Genomic DNA, 13524 nt, shown 5'->3' on the forward strand with positions numbered 1-13524 from the left:
AGGAGAGAAAGTGATAGGGCAGATAAGCAAAGCCCCAGGGCTCAGACCTGATAGGGCAGTCCTCCCCCTGCAGTGGGTGGGCAGGATAAGAAGACAAGAGGGCAGGTAAAAAGCCTCATAGTCACTATTGAGCGAGCTTCCAGAGACTGGTGGCATCTTTGGTTGGAACACGGTTCTAGGATCTTCATCTCTCTCAGGCTCCTGGGCATCATGCCTTGTTTCAAGCAGCCTAATCACTTACAGAGTCTGTTAGTTCTGCAATGGCCCTTGACCTACCTTGCTTTATGTGAGTACTGATCTAAGAATGCATGGCAAGAGGCCATGGCCGGGGCCAGGTCTGGGGTGAATTTTAAGCTCATGAAAAGTTTCATCTCTGGCCTTTGATCATCTCAGATGGAACTACAGAGTAAAGCCAAGGAGTCCCGAGTTCCATCAGTGCCCTGGAAGAGGAAGAGACAGAGCCCCAGGGAACAGAGAGGACAGGCGAGGAGTATAACAGGGTCGTGATGGATATGAGTAGACCTAGCTAATTTCAGCCACTTCCTAACCCTCACTGTTTGGAGAGGGGAAATGAGGCCCAGGGAATAGGTATGATAGGTCCATAATCATAAGTGAGCATGGACAGTGGAACAGAGGAAGCACTGGCATCAGACTTAGAGAAGTATAGCCTGTGTTTGAACCATAGTCTTCCCTTTGGGAGGTGAGGTGGGAGCGTGAGGGAGACAAACATAATGGAAGCAATGGTAAAGTGCAAGAGGACTCGAATGGTAGATAGGAAATAGTAGAGGAATGCAGATGCTGTGTGGATGGGGTCTGTGGAGATATGGATAGTATATGGGCAAGGGAGGGTGGGCTACTGGCTTAACAAGAGTTCAGGGAGGGATACCAGAGGGACAAGATGGTAAATGAATCGAAGTTGGGGGAGAAGCTGGTAGCAGGTAGGGAGCAGGAGCAGAGGGATGTTGGATGGGCAGGTAGGCGGGTGGACAGGGATGACAGGTAAGCAGACAACTAGGGCTGGTGTGTGGTAGACGATAGACGAAATGTTGGAAGGACAAATAGACATAGATGGTGGATGGAAAGAAGCTGAATTATGCAGAAGGTCAGGACCAGAGGCTTGGGTAGTTTGGAGGGCTATTAATGGGGCTGTACACAGTCAAGTTCTACTGGTACCACCAACTTGGTATGATCTGCTCCCTCATCAGTTTGGATTGTGCAGCCATTGTTCATTTGCCTGCTGTTTACATCTTTGTGGCCTCTACCAGCCCTTTACTTTGTCTGGTACTGCCTGGACTGGAAGACCCCGGAACGAGGTAAGACTCAGGAACCTAAAAAGAACAGGACCTAATGATGTTCAATCTTAACCTGTAGGTAGCTAGGGAGTCCCACTCACCATGCCACAGGCTTCTCACCCAAGTTCTCAGAGCCACAGGAGCTGGGCCAGCCAGGACTGTCCTTTCCCATCTCTCTAGCACAGCCATGATTCCTCCACGCTGCTAGGGAAGCCCTGGGTGAGTGGGAGGGGTGGGGCTGGCACACAGAGACATGATCCCCTATTGACATTTTGTCTCAGGTGGCAGGCGTTCTGCCTGGGTAAGGAACTGGTGTGTCTGGACCCACATGAGGGACTATTTCCCTATCACGGTAAGTGACTCTTCCTTCGTATCCCTCACAGTTCCCCAAATACTAGGCATTTATGCCAAATGGCTAGGGTTGTCTATAAGGAAAATGAGCATCCTGGAGAAGTCTCAGAGCAGACTAGATACACTTCAGAATCCAACATTGCTACCGGGCACTTGTTACTCTGCTAGGACAATTTGGATGCCCTTCGCATGACCTGCCAGATGACACAGGCAGAAATGCAAATACAGTTCAGTTCAGTTTAACAAACACTGAAAGCCTACTCTGTGCCACGTGTTTGGGATACAGAGAAGTGAGTAGCATACCACCATCAAGGAGCTCACATCTAAAGGGGAGGACAGACAACTATTTATGGTTTGGTTCAAGGTATACAGAGAGTTCAGATGGGGGTAAAGAAAAGTTTCACAGACATGGTGATATCCAAGCAGGGCTTTCAAACTTCAATAAAAGTTCCTTAGGTGGGTGCTGGAAGCAGGTGGGGAGAAGTACCACGAGGAGGTTGTAGAAATGTACTGCTATGCTGATCCTCTGAGTACACTTTGGAGTTGACAACAAACACTGCCCTGATTTTTAGAGCAGAGCTTGCTAACCTTTTTTTACCTAATGGCACTCCTAGAAAATGATACCATGACACAAATAGTCAAGAGGCCCAGCAGTTCAGCTGCCCCAGATCCTACCCGATTTCCCAGGGCTGAGACTGATACCTCAGCCCCTAGAAACACACTCATGGCCTACAGGTTGAAAAGCTCTGCTTTAGAGAGCACCCTGACTCGTGACGTGTCTTCAACCTTGCTTCACCATGTGATCTCATTTCACCGCCTCTGTCATTTCTCTCCATGGCTGCAGATCCTGAAGACTAAGGACCTGTCACCTGAGCACAATTACCTCATGGGTGTTCACCCCCATGGAATCTTGACCTTTGGTGCCTTCTGCAACTTCTGTACTGAGGCCACAGGCTTCTCAAAGATCTTCCCGGGAATCACTCCTCACTTGGCCACACTGTCCTGGTTCTTCAAGATCCCCTTGATTAGGGACTACATCATGGCCAAAGGTGCTTCTAACCACACTTACTGCAGCTTCTGGCCCATTCCTCTGCTTGGAGATACACCTTTTCAAGCCCCGTCCTCTACCTCTCAACCCCCTCTCACCCTCCCCTCCCCTGTCATCAGAGTATAGTACTTAAGAGCATATGTTCTGGAGTCAAACTGCCTAGGTTTGAATTCCAGCTCTGTCATTTACTCTGTGGTCTTACGGCAAGCTACTGAACCTCTATTGGTCTCAGTTTTCTCATCTGTAAATTTGTGCTACTGCTGCTAATAGTGTGACCTCAGATGTGGTTGATGATAAAAATGAGGTAATACAAGTCACTAACTCAATATAATGCCTGCCACAGAGTATGTGCTCAATAAATAATAGCTGTTGCTATTAATAGCAATAAAGGGAAAGAAAGGGCTAGAATTATAGTTGGTATTCAGAAAGTCCTTCTGGTTATCCCACTGAAAACCTTCCTAATATAGTTTTGATCCAGTGCCTCCTGCAAAGTGGAAATATTGCCTCAGAGTGTAATGTGTTGTGTTTGCCCACAGCCTTCTCTTCTCCACACAATCTGTCCTATCTCATTGACTCTCCTCCTGGGACCCATGGAGACAGAGGGCACACAAACCAGCCAGTGAGTAGAGTAGAGGGTGTTCCTTGCTAGCCTTTTCTCCTGTCCTGACCACTTTGTTCCTGTCTCTGTTCCTTGCTTCTCTTCAGGTGTGTGCTCTGTGAGTGAGCCAACCATTGACTACCTGCTGAGCCACGGCCCTGGCAACCTCGTGGGCATTGTAGTGGGAGGGGTAGCAGAGGCCCTGCAAAGTGTGCCCAACACCACCACCCTCCTCCTCCGGAAGCACAAGGGATTTGTGCGCATAGCCCTCCAACGTGGGTAGGTATTCATCCTGGGGCAGAGGTGGGTGGCCTTCTCTAAGAGGCATGACCTAGTAGGCGATGCCAAGATGAATCAGACATGAAGCTTGCCCTCATGGAACCTCCTAGTGAATAGGGGAGATGGCCACAGAATTTCAAAAAGGTTTAGGTCATCTACCCATTCTGGGCCAGCTGGACCAGTTCCCAGCAAGCCAAACCAGAAACCCAGATTCATGGGGAATTGGCTAGAGCTGTGAAGTGTAGAGATAACTCCTACATTATCTCTATCAACATCAATATCTACATCTGACTGTTAACACTACGTGCAAGGGGCAGTACAATATGGTCAGTATGCAGTAGGATCTGGAGTCCGGAGCCTGCTGGAAAACCCTGGCTCCATGACTTACTGTGCCCTCTAGGACAGGTTACTCAACAATTCTAAACCTTCGTGTTTTCATCTTTATGATGTACCTACTAATAATAATAATTGTACCTACTCAGTAAGGTTATTGTGGGGTTTAAATGAATTCATGTACATAAAGCACCCACCATATGACTGGCACACAGTGAGCAATAGATAAACGTTAGCCACTCTAACTCAGGGATACAAGGCTGAAGCTATTGGGTGCCCCATCAGGTAAGCCAGTCTGCTCACTGGACACAGGGGCGATTGTCCTACTGCAGACTCAGAAAAGACAGTATTTCTTCTAAGGACCTTACTCGAGGGGCCTTTCCATCAGTTTGGAGCAAACATAGGTAACATATGTCAGAGTGCTGAGAGATTATCAGACACAGGGTCAGCTATTCCCCTCCCTGACACCCGCTGGAAGATTTTTTTATATCTGGGGACCTCTGCCCAAACTTGTCTTTCTTCCCTGCACCCCCATATCTTGCCCTGTGATCCTGACCCAGAGACAGCACTGTCACTGACCTTGAAAATTTCAGGACAAGAGACAATAAATAAGGAAGCCCTCTTTAGTGTAAGAAGAAATACTTGATGCCACAGGATTTCATAATAGATGGGAACCTGGCCATGAACAAATGTTCTTCCCAGGTTGTTCCCACTCCGGATTTTGTTTGAGAAATTGGGGTTTTCCTACAGGGCTCATCTGGTCCCCACCTTCACTTTCGGAGAAAACGAGGTATATGATCAGGTGCTGTTCCATAAGGACAGCTGGACATATAAGTTCCAGAGTTACTTCCGCCGCACGTTTGGCTTCTATTTTTGTATATTCTATGGACGAGGCTTCAGCAGAGACTCTAATGGGCTCCTGCCGTACCCGCTACCTATCATCACTGTGGGTGAGTGCTGCTCTCAGCCCTAAGGCCACCTCGGCTCTTTCTCAACCTCCATCTCGGCCCTCCCTGCCCCACTCCCACGAAAGAAGGGGACAGCAGTAGGGGAGAAGCTAGGAGTTAATTTGGGATGCCAGAGGAGCAGGCCCAGGAAAGAGGAGGAGGTTGAAGGAAGAGCAGATTCTAACACTTGCCCTTTCTCTTTTCCTGTCTCTTCTGGCAGTCGGGGAGCCTCTGCCACTGCCCAAAATTGAAAATCCAAGCCAGGAGATGGTAGACAAATACCACACACTCTATATGGATGCTCTGTGCAAACTGTTTGACCAGCATAAGACCCAGCATGGCTGCTCAGAGACCCAAAAGCTGATTTTCTTGTGACTGAAGGGGCTGCGTGCTCAAGAGCAAGTACCTCGGAGAGGAGACTCATTGCTGCTAACCCAAAGGGGGACAGGGAGATGAGGGGCTATGTGTGGTATCGGAGGGCACTGGGGACTCCTTCCCTGGCACAGAGCCCTTGTACTTCCTGGTCCTGAGGAGCTGCACTCACTCATTCCTCTGCCAGAGACATCCTGAGGCCTCTGGAGCCAGACAAAGGTGTGCTACCTCCCCATTCAACTCCCTACTGGTTTTCCCCTCAGAACCCAAACCCCCAGGTCCTACAGGACTCAAATGACAGTCAAGCAGCCTGACTTTGTTGTTGCTGTCCTAATGCATTTTTAAAATCAAGACATATCTTGCATACCATAAATTTAACCTGTTTAAAGTATAAAATTCAGTAATTAGTAATCAGAGGTGTGCGACCACTGCCACTATTTAATTTTTACATTTTTTGGGACCCCTGAAAAAAAAACCCAGTTCACATTGCCAGTCATTCCCCCATCTCCCCACTAATCCACTTTCTGTCTCTTCAGATTTGCCAATTCTGGGGATTTCATGTAAACGGAATTATACAACATGTAGTCCTTTATAACTGCCTTTTTTCTCTTAGAATAATAATGTTTTCCAGGTCCATCCATGTTGTAGCATGTGTCAGTGTTTCATTTCTTTTAATGGCTGAATAATATTTCATTGTACATACACACATTATTTTTTATTCACCAGTTGAGGGATTTTGGGGTTGTTTCCACTTTTGAGCTATTACGGATAATGTTCCTATAAACGTTCATGTACAGCTTTTTGTGTGGTAATCTGCTGTGTCCGAATACAAAGGCTTACCTTATGTCCACATCACTAAACTAATAAGCACACCTTTCGGATAAATCAAAGGCATCTTACTCAGGATGACTTTTCAGTTGGCAAAGGTCACTTTGTCCTCATGATGGTCCTCTAACACTATAATCCCAAGGTATTTTCTACCTTCCTGAGTGTGTACTATGGGGAATCCACTTTATATCTCTATTTTAAATGCTTGCTAAATTTTGTTTAAAAGATTTTCTTAAAGCTGTAATGAGAATTTTAAGAGTAAATAAAAACACAGATGTCTCTTCTTACACAAGGCAATCAACAAAAGACTCACTTAAAAACACGACAAAGGACCAAAAGTTAAAAGATCATTTAGAAACTCATACAATTCAATAGCTAATAATAATAACAACAACAGCAACAGCAACAACAACGACAACTTGATTTAAAACCAGGGCAGAGGACCTGAATAGACATTTCTCCAAAGAAGACATATAATTGGCCAATAGGTACATGAAAAGACGCTCAACGTCACTAATCATCAGAGAAATGCAAATTAAAACCACAATAAGATATTACCTCATACCTGTTAGAATGGCTATTACCAAAAAGACAAGAGATAAGTGTTGTTGAGGATGTAGAGAAAAGGCCATGCTTGTTCACTATTGGTGGGAATGTAAATTGGTGCAGCCACTATGGAAAAGAGTATGGAGGTTCCTCAAAAAATCAAAAATAGAACTACTTATGACCCAGCAGTCCCACATCTGAGTATATATCTGAAAGAAATGAAATCACTGTCTTGAAGAGATTTCTGCACCCCTCTGTTCACTGCAGCATTATTCACAATAGCCAAGACATGAAAACAACCTAAATGCCCATTGATAGATGAGCGGATATGAAATAAGTCAAAGACAAAAGCTGTATGATCTCACTTATATGTGGAATCAAAAAAAAAAAAAAAAAAAGCCAAACTCATAAAAACAGCATAGAATGGTGGTTGCCAGGGGCTGAGGAGTGGGGAAAGTGAGGATATATTGGTCAAAAGAGTCAAACTTCCAGGGACAAGATGAATACCTTCTGGGGATCTAATGTACATTGTGGTGATTACAATGAATAATTATTATATACTTGCAAATTGCTAAGAGTAGATCTTAAATGTTCTTACCACAAAAAAAAAGTTGTAATTATGTGAGGTGATGGATGTGTTAACTAACCTTATTGTGGTCATTTTGCAATATATAAGTGTATCAAATCGCTATGTTATACACCTTAAACTTACACAATGTTTTATGTCAATTATATCTCAATAAAGCTGGGAAAATGGGAGGAAAGACCATTTACGCTTCCTTTTCTTAACCCTTAAATATTAGGTTTGTGTGGGATCCCACCCTCTTCTCTCACTTTTACACTGTTTCAGGTCTAAAATATTTGTTTTTAACCCAGATTTCCCTCACAAGTAATTTCCTTCAAAACCAATGTATTCAACTGACTAATCTCTAACAAGCACTTTAACCTCAACACAGCCAACACCATGTAAACAAACTTGCCCTCCCAATCTCACATTTTATCACCGAGTCCTATCAATTTTACCATCTTAGTATTATTCCAACCTCTCTTTCATTGTCACAATCCAGTCAAAGTCCTCACCAATTTCCTAAATTATCGCTACTCCTTCTAGTAAAGTCCTCTCTAATTAATCTATTTATCACACTGCCGCCAGGACGCTCTTCCTAAAGCTTAAGTCTGACTTGTTAGTCCTCTGCGTAAAATCCTTTATTGCTCCTCCAATGCTTCTACCAGCGTATCCTAAATTATGTTCTCAGTACCAGTAATGTTCCATAGATGTTAGTGAAATATTGCACAGGAAAAAATGGTTCTATGGTCAAATAACTATGGGAGATTCTGGATTAAACCAAGTCATATAGATGTATTTAGTGAAATGTTTTCAGAGTCTTTACTATACTAAGGGGCATCATGACCATCCAAGAGGGAGTATTTAGCATTTCCCAAACTCATCTGACAATGGAACCCTTGTTTCAAATAATACCTTGTTTCAAGTAACTCATGGAACATCTAAGGTTCTTCTAAATATAGTCTTAGAAATGCTTATCTTGGAAATATAGGATAAAGTTCAAACTCCTTTTCATGGCAGAGAAGGCTGCTGGTAATATAAGTGGTTGATTTGATTTGGGTGCCTGTAAGATTCGGAGAAACCTTTTTAGAACTTTTTAGAACAGCCAACAAGGTAGATCGAGGCCCATAGGGTAACTAAATAAAAGGGGAATTGATTTGAGTTGTTCTCACCTGTTTGGGTTATCCAGGAAACGAGAGCAGAATTTTTCCAGAAAAGAATCTGAAGAGCACTGAGGAGAACAAGGCTATCCCCAAAAGAATAATAAAACAGATGAACTGCTGGTTAAGCCCCCGCTTTCTTGTTAGCCTCAGCCACTTGCTCCTTCTCAAAAATTCATTTCCCTCATATCTCTTCTCCCCACCCTCACTCTTTACCCCACAATACAATCTCTTGGTCTCCCCTCCTTCCTCCTCCTCTCTGAATATTTTTGAGAGCCTCTAATACTCTAAGGTTTTGCTCCATACTCTGGGAGGAAAGAAGGGGTTTCATAGGAAATTTCACAGAAGAAAGGCAGTAAAGAGATTATGTCAGGTCATAGAGGTCAAAAGTATGCTGTTCAATGAAAGCCTAATAACCTGAATAAGATAACATGAAACTACATAAAAGAAAAACTGAAAGAAATCTGAGGAAAAAATTAAAGAGTAGAACCTGGGAATTGAGAGATTTCATCTAGCTTCAACAATCTGCAAGTAAGCATCACTACACCGAAGCTCCATGAGCACAAGGGTTAGAAGTGTTTTGCACATCTCCGTATCCCGACCCGTTAGCCCAGTGCCTGGCTCATTGTGGGGCTCAAGAAATATTGTTGAGTGGATAAATCCAGAAGGTCCATGACATGTGGGCAATTTCTAATTCTGCTAAAACAAGTGACTTAGCTAGTAAATAAACTGAACTTTATCAAAACATTATCTTGGTTTTCGCACTGTCTACTCATGGTTAACGCCATTAAGTGTGTAAAGGAAAAACCTGAAATTTTCAGTTATACCCCTGCTGCAGTTATGAATGATAACCATATGGTGTCAGGATGCATGCTTTGCAATGTCTTCCAAGGATCTGCTGCATAATGTGATTGGAGACTTCAACATTTTACTCTCAAAATATGACATATCAAGTAAAAAATTGATTTTAAAAAGTATGGAGCTGAATAATACATAACTAATGTAGGCTAGGATGTCAAACAATAAGAACATAATGAGCAGGACAAGGAATTACTTTCTTTACAGTGCACATGAATCATTCACAACTATAATTTTTGTATTTGAATTCAAAAATGCTCTTAGTAAATAAAAAAAGGCAGAAGTTCTATATACTAGTCACAGGAGGCTACTTAGAAATAAATAATAAATATAGAATTAGAGACCCCAGGTGAATAGAAATTTAAAATCTTCTCCAGAAAAACAGGCTCAGAAAAGAAATTTAGAGACAATAATAGAATATGTTAGAGGAAACAAATTTTATATATATATATATATATATATATATATATATATATATATATATATACAGCATATAAAAATGTATGAAAATACAAAATGGTCCTGAAACATCTTCAAGTGTCGGAAAACAAGGAAGTGCTCAAGAAAACAAAAGGATGGCTGTACACCTGAAAGTAATATAATAATGTAGGCCAACTGTAATTGAAAAATAAAAAAATATATGTATTTTTAGAAAAATACCTGGTGGGGAAAAGAAACAAATAAACAGAAGGATGGGGACATGTCATAGGGACGCAGAAGCTACCTGGAAAAGCTCTCAATGCCAAAGCTGGAACAACTTTAGCAACAAGATAAATAATATAGTATTGGACTATTTATTCAAAGTATAAAATAAATATATATGAGTCCATGCTGATATATATAAATGATCGAATAAACGAAATGGTGGCAAAGGGACAAATACTTCCTTACAGAATTACAAATAATGTATGTAGATACTCTCCCCTCCGGAAGGTGGAACTTAATCCTCTCCCTACTTCCAAGTGTGAGCTAGACTGAGCAACTAAAGTCCAAAGAATAGAGTATGGAAAGAGAAAATAGTAACTTTACAGTGGAAAAACCAGGCAAACGCAATCTAAACTAACCAATCAAGGTTAACAACACAAGCGATAAGTGATGTTGATATCACGTAATGAGAAGGGTACTCTGTAGTATTTATCTCCAAACACATAAATCCAGTCTAATTATGAGAAAAACATCAGAATTGCTCAAGCTGAGGAACATTTTACAAAATACCTAACCTGTCCTCCTCAAAATCGTTGAAGTCATAAAAACAAGGAAAGACGAAGAAACTGTCGCAGACTAAAGTAAAACTAAAGGTACATGATGACTAAAATGCAGTGTGGTTTCTTGGATGGGATCCTAGAATAGAACAAGGATGTTAGTGGGAAAACTGGTGAAATACAAAGAGTATGGAGTTTAACTAGTAGTAATGTGTCAATGTCGATTTATTAGTTTTAACAATTGTACCTTGGTTATATAAAATGTTAACATTACGGGAAATTGAGTGAGTGGTATATGGAAACTGTGTGTCACCTTTGCAGTTTTTCTATAAATGTAAAATTATTCCAAAACGGTTTATTTTAAAAATTTTATGAGTTGATGCCAAACTGATACCGAGAGGTATACTCATCACTTTTAAATATTTTTATTAATAAGAAGAGACAGAGAAATTATATCCCTACTTCAAAAGTTTAAAAAGTGAGGCTTCCAGTCAAGATGGCAGAGTTGGTAAAATGCTGTGCTCGCCTCTTCTCACGACCACATCAAAATTACAACTAAACTACAGAACCATCACTGAGAATCACCTACAGTCTAACTGGACAGAAGTCCTATAACTAAGCACATACAGAAGAGGCCACTTCAAGACTGGCAGGAGGGGCAAGACGTGAAATGGTCTGGCTGGTCCCATACCTGTCTATGGCAGTTAAAGGCGAAGGTCCCCCCAGAAGAATGAGGGGTCCCAGCCCCACACCAGGCTCTCCAGCCTGGGACACCAGTGCCAGGAAGAGGAGTCCACACCTCCTCGGCTGTGAAAACCAGCAGACACTATGTCTGAGTGAGGGGAGGGCTGCAGGAGTCGCAGATGCTCCTCTTAAATGGCCCACATAGACTCACCGCTGATGGACTCGTTTGCTCTGAGCTCCAGTGCTGGGGAAGCTGCTCGAAAGGTCCCAGGGACACACAGAGGGAGGGAAACTGAGTTGTCTGGCTTCAGGGCGAGGGATGGAGGGGCAGCTTTCTCCCAGATAAAAGTGCCAGCAGGAGCGACTGTTCCTTTGATGAGCCCTCCCCTACCCAGCATGGGGATGCAGGCAGCTGCCAGACCTGAGTCTCTATCAACACGTAGTTAATGCTGGTCTCCCTGCCCAGGTGATTCCCTGAGACCCCTGCCCCTCCCAATGTGCGGGCCCACCCCAAGCCACTTCCAGTGCCTTTTCCATACAAATGGCCTGTCTGGGCTCCTGCAGCGACTTTCCTAAAATCTCTGAAAGGCTCACAAACCCCATGCAAGCAGAATCTGGCCTCAGGTGTGCCCTGTGCCTCTGGCTGAGCAGCCCCAAACCTGGCACTAGCAGCAGCTGCCTCAGCTTGCCACTTAACCTCTCCCAGGTGTATCCGAACCCAGCACAGGTGGCTACCACTGCCAAACATTTTGTAGGTCTTACCAAGTGGTCCAGGCAGGGCACAGGCTTCAGCTGAATTTGGCCTGTGGCAGAGTCCCTCTCAGAAGGCCCTGGCCTGCACGCCCAGTAGCCAGCTTCAGTGGTGCACCACCCAGGGTCACATCTAAGGATGACTCTCCCAAAGAGCAGACATAGCAGGCACCAGAGCCTGCTTAAGTGAATCCCGCTCCGAAGGATGTGTGTGTGTTTATTCACAACTTCATCATCACCCTGAATTTGTATGTGATAAACGATTGTGTGATTTCATGGTCACCATTATATCTAATCAGCATAAAATCTTGTCTTTTGAACAGGGAACGTTATTTGGGTGTATTATTAATATATGAATATATACTTTCAAATATAGATAAGCATTCTAAATATAATTTGCAGTTAAAAACTTCTACACTTTATATGTTGAAAAACTGTCAAAGTACAAATGTATATTATATACATTTATATATACAATTATATGTATAATTGAAACAGTTAATAATTAATGGTAATTGTAAAAGCTGTTAATTTTGCGTACGCAAATAATTAAAATCTTTCAAATAGTTAACTAAATATAGAAATAGACTGATAGTTAATGTGAACATTGAGGGAGAATGTGTTATCTAGATAACTTTAGAAAGAATGCTTTTTAAACCAACAAATGTTTATGAAAACTTTAACCATAAAGATAAAATTACATCTCAGTTCTAATCTTTATAGAACTGTTTAATGTACTAGCATTAACAGTATTAAAATAATTTTTAGAAACTATATTTAAATTTTAGTTATCTAATTCCATTTGGGCCATGAGTCATGCTCTTCCAGTGACCGCAGCTGAAAGTGAACATTTACTTACCATGTCAAATGTGCAAAATAGTGAGCAGAGAAACAATTGAGCAGCTCCCAGTGCTGAGATGTTATAATTCCTGCGCTGTTGATTTTAAGTTGCAATAATACTTATTTTTATGTAAAACTTTAGATTTATTCTTATAGCCTAGGGGTTCATGATAAAATGGGTAATAATATTTAAGTTTGTCCTGAGCTTCAGTTGGATATTGACTTCAATGCTTGGCCATTCAACATTTGATCAAAATAGGTCTACGATGCTTCTTGTATCTACAAATAAGAAAGGATCTGGAAGATTATACACCAAGGTACGAATAATGACTCTAATTTTCTTTAGGGTGGTATTTATGTTATGGTTACCCATTATCCCAGTCTTCCTTACTCACACAACCCCAACTTGGAGGCAGCAATAAACCCAACTTGCCATACACATAGCCAGGGTGGCCACATGATCTCACTCTGGCCAATGAGACTTAAGCAGAAGTCTACTGGGTGGAATTTCTAGAGGAGCTATTGTTTTTCTAACAAAGAAGTACAATTTAGTTTACCAAATCCTTTAGCCCTTTGCCTTATGCTCTTACCCTTTCTTCCAGCATAGAATACACACAGGGTACTTGGAAATTGAGCAGCCATTCTACAACCATAAGGATGAAAAACACACACTAAAAAATGGTGAAGCAGGAAGCTGTGAGGATTATCTTGAGCAGCTACATCCACCCTTGGATTGCTTACCTCAGAATTTAACAAAAAAAAAAAAAAAAACACCTATTTTGTTGAGCCACCGCAATAGGGTTTCTGTTATAAGCAGTCAAATACAGTCCTAACTAATACACTCTACCTCAAAAAAGAAACGTTTACAGGA

The 13524-nt window shown here is 42.2% G+C and overlaps 1 protein-coding gene across 1 annotated transcript; it reads left to right on the forward strand.

Annotated features, from left to right (window-relative positions):
• The first annotated feature begins 210 nt into the window (after positions 1–210).
• AWAT1 (acyl-CoA wax alcohol acyltransferase 1) lies at positions 211–5223 on the forward strand. The gene is made up of 7 exons (XM_039838947.1): positions 211–286; positions 1206–1313; positions 1574–1644; positions 2488–2692; positions 3397–3568; positions 4652–4851; positions 5069–5223. Exons 1-7 carry the CDS (start codon positions 211–213, stop codon positions 5221–5223), a joined length of 987 nt encoding a protein of 328 aa, XP_039694881.1.
• The last annotated feature ends 8301 nt before the right edge of the window (positions 5224–13524 follow it).

Source organism: Pteropus medius, unplaced genomic scaffold (assembly GCF_902729225.1).
Source record: "Pteropus medius unplaced genomic scaffold, Ma_sr-lr_union100, whole genome shotgun sequence".
Classification (NCBI taxonomy): Eukaryota; Metazoa; Chordata; class Mammalia; order Chiroptera; family Pteropodidae; genus Pteropus; species Pteropus medius.

Excerpts from the sequence above, each read along its gene's own strand:
- AWAT1 (XM_039838947.1), top strand. The coding sequence starts at position 211 with ATGCCTTGTTTCAAGCAGCCTAATCACTTACAGAGTCTGTTAGTTCTG. Across the intron at positions 287-1,205 it reads CTTGACCTACCTTGCTTTAT|TTTGGATTGTGCAGCCATTG; the intron begins GTGAGTACTGAT and ends CTCCCTCATCAG. Across the intron at positions 2,693-3,396 it reads GGACTACATCATGGCCAAAG|GTGTGTGCTCTGTGAGTGAG; the intron begins GTGCTTCTAACC and ends GCTTCTCTTCAG.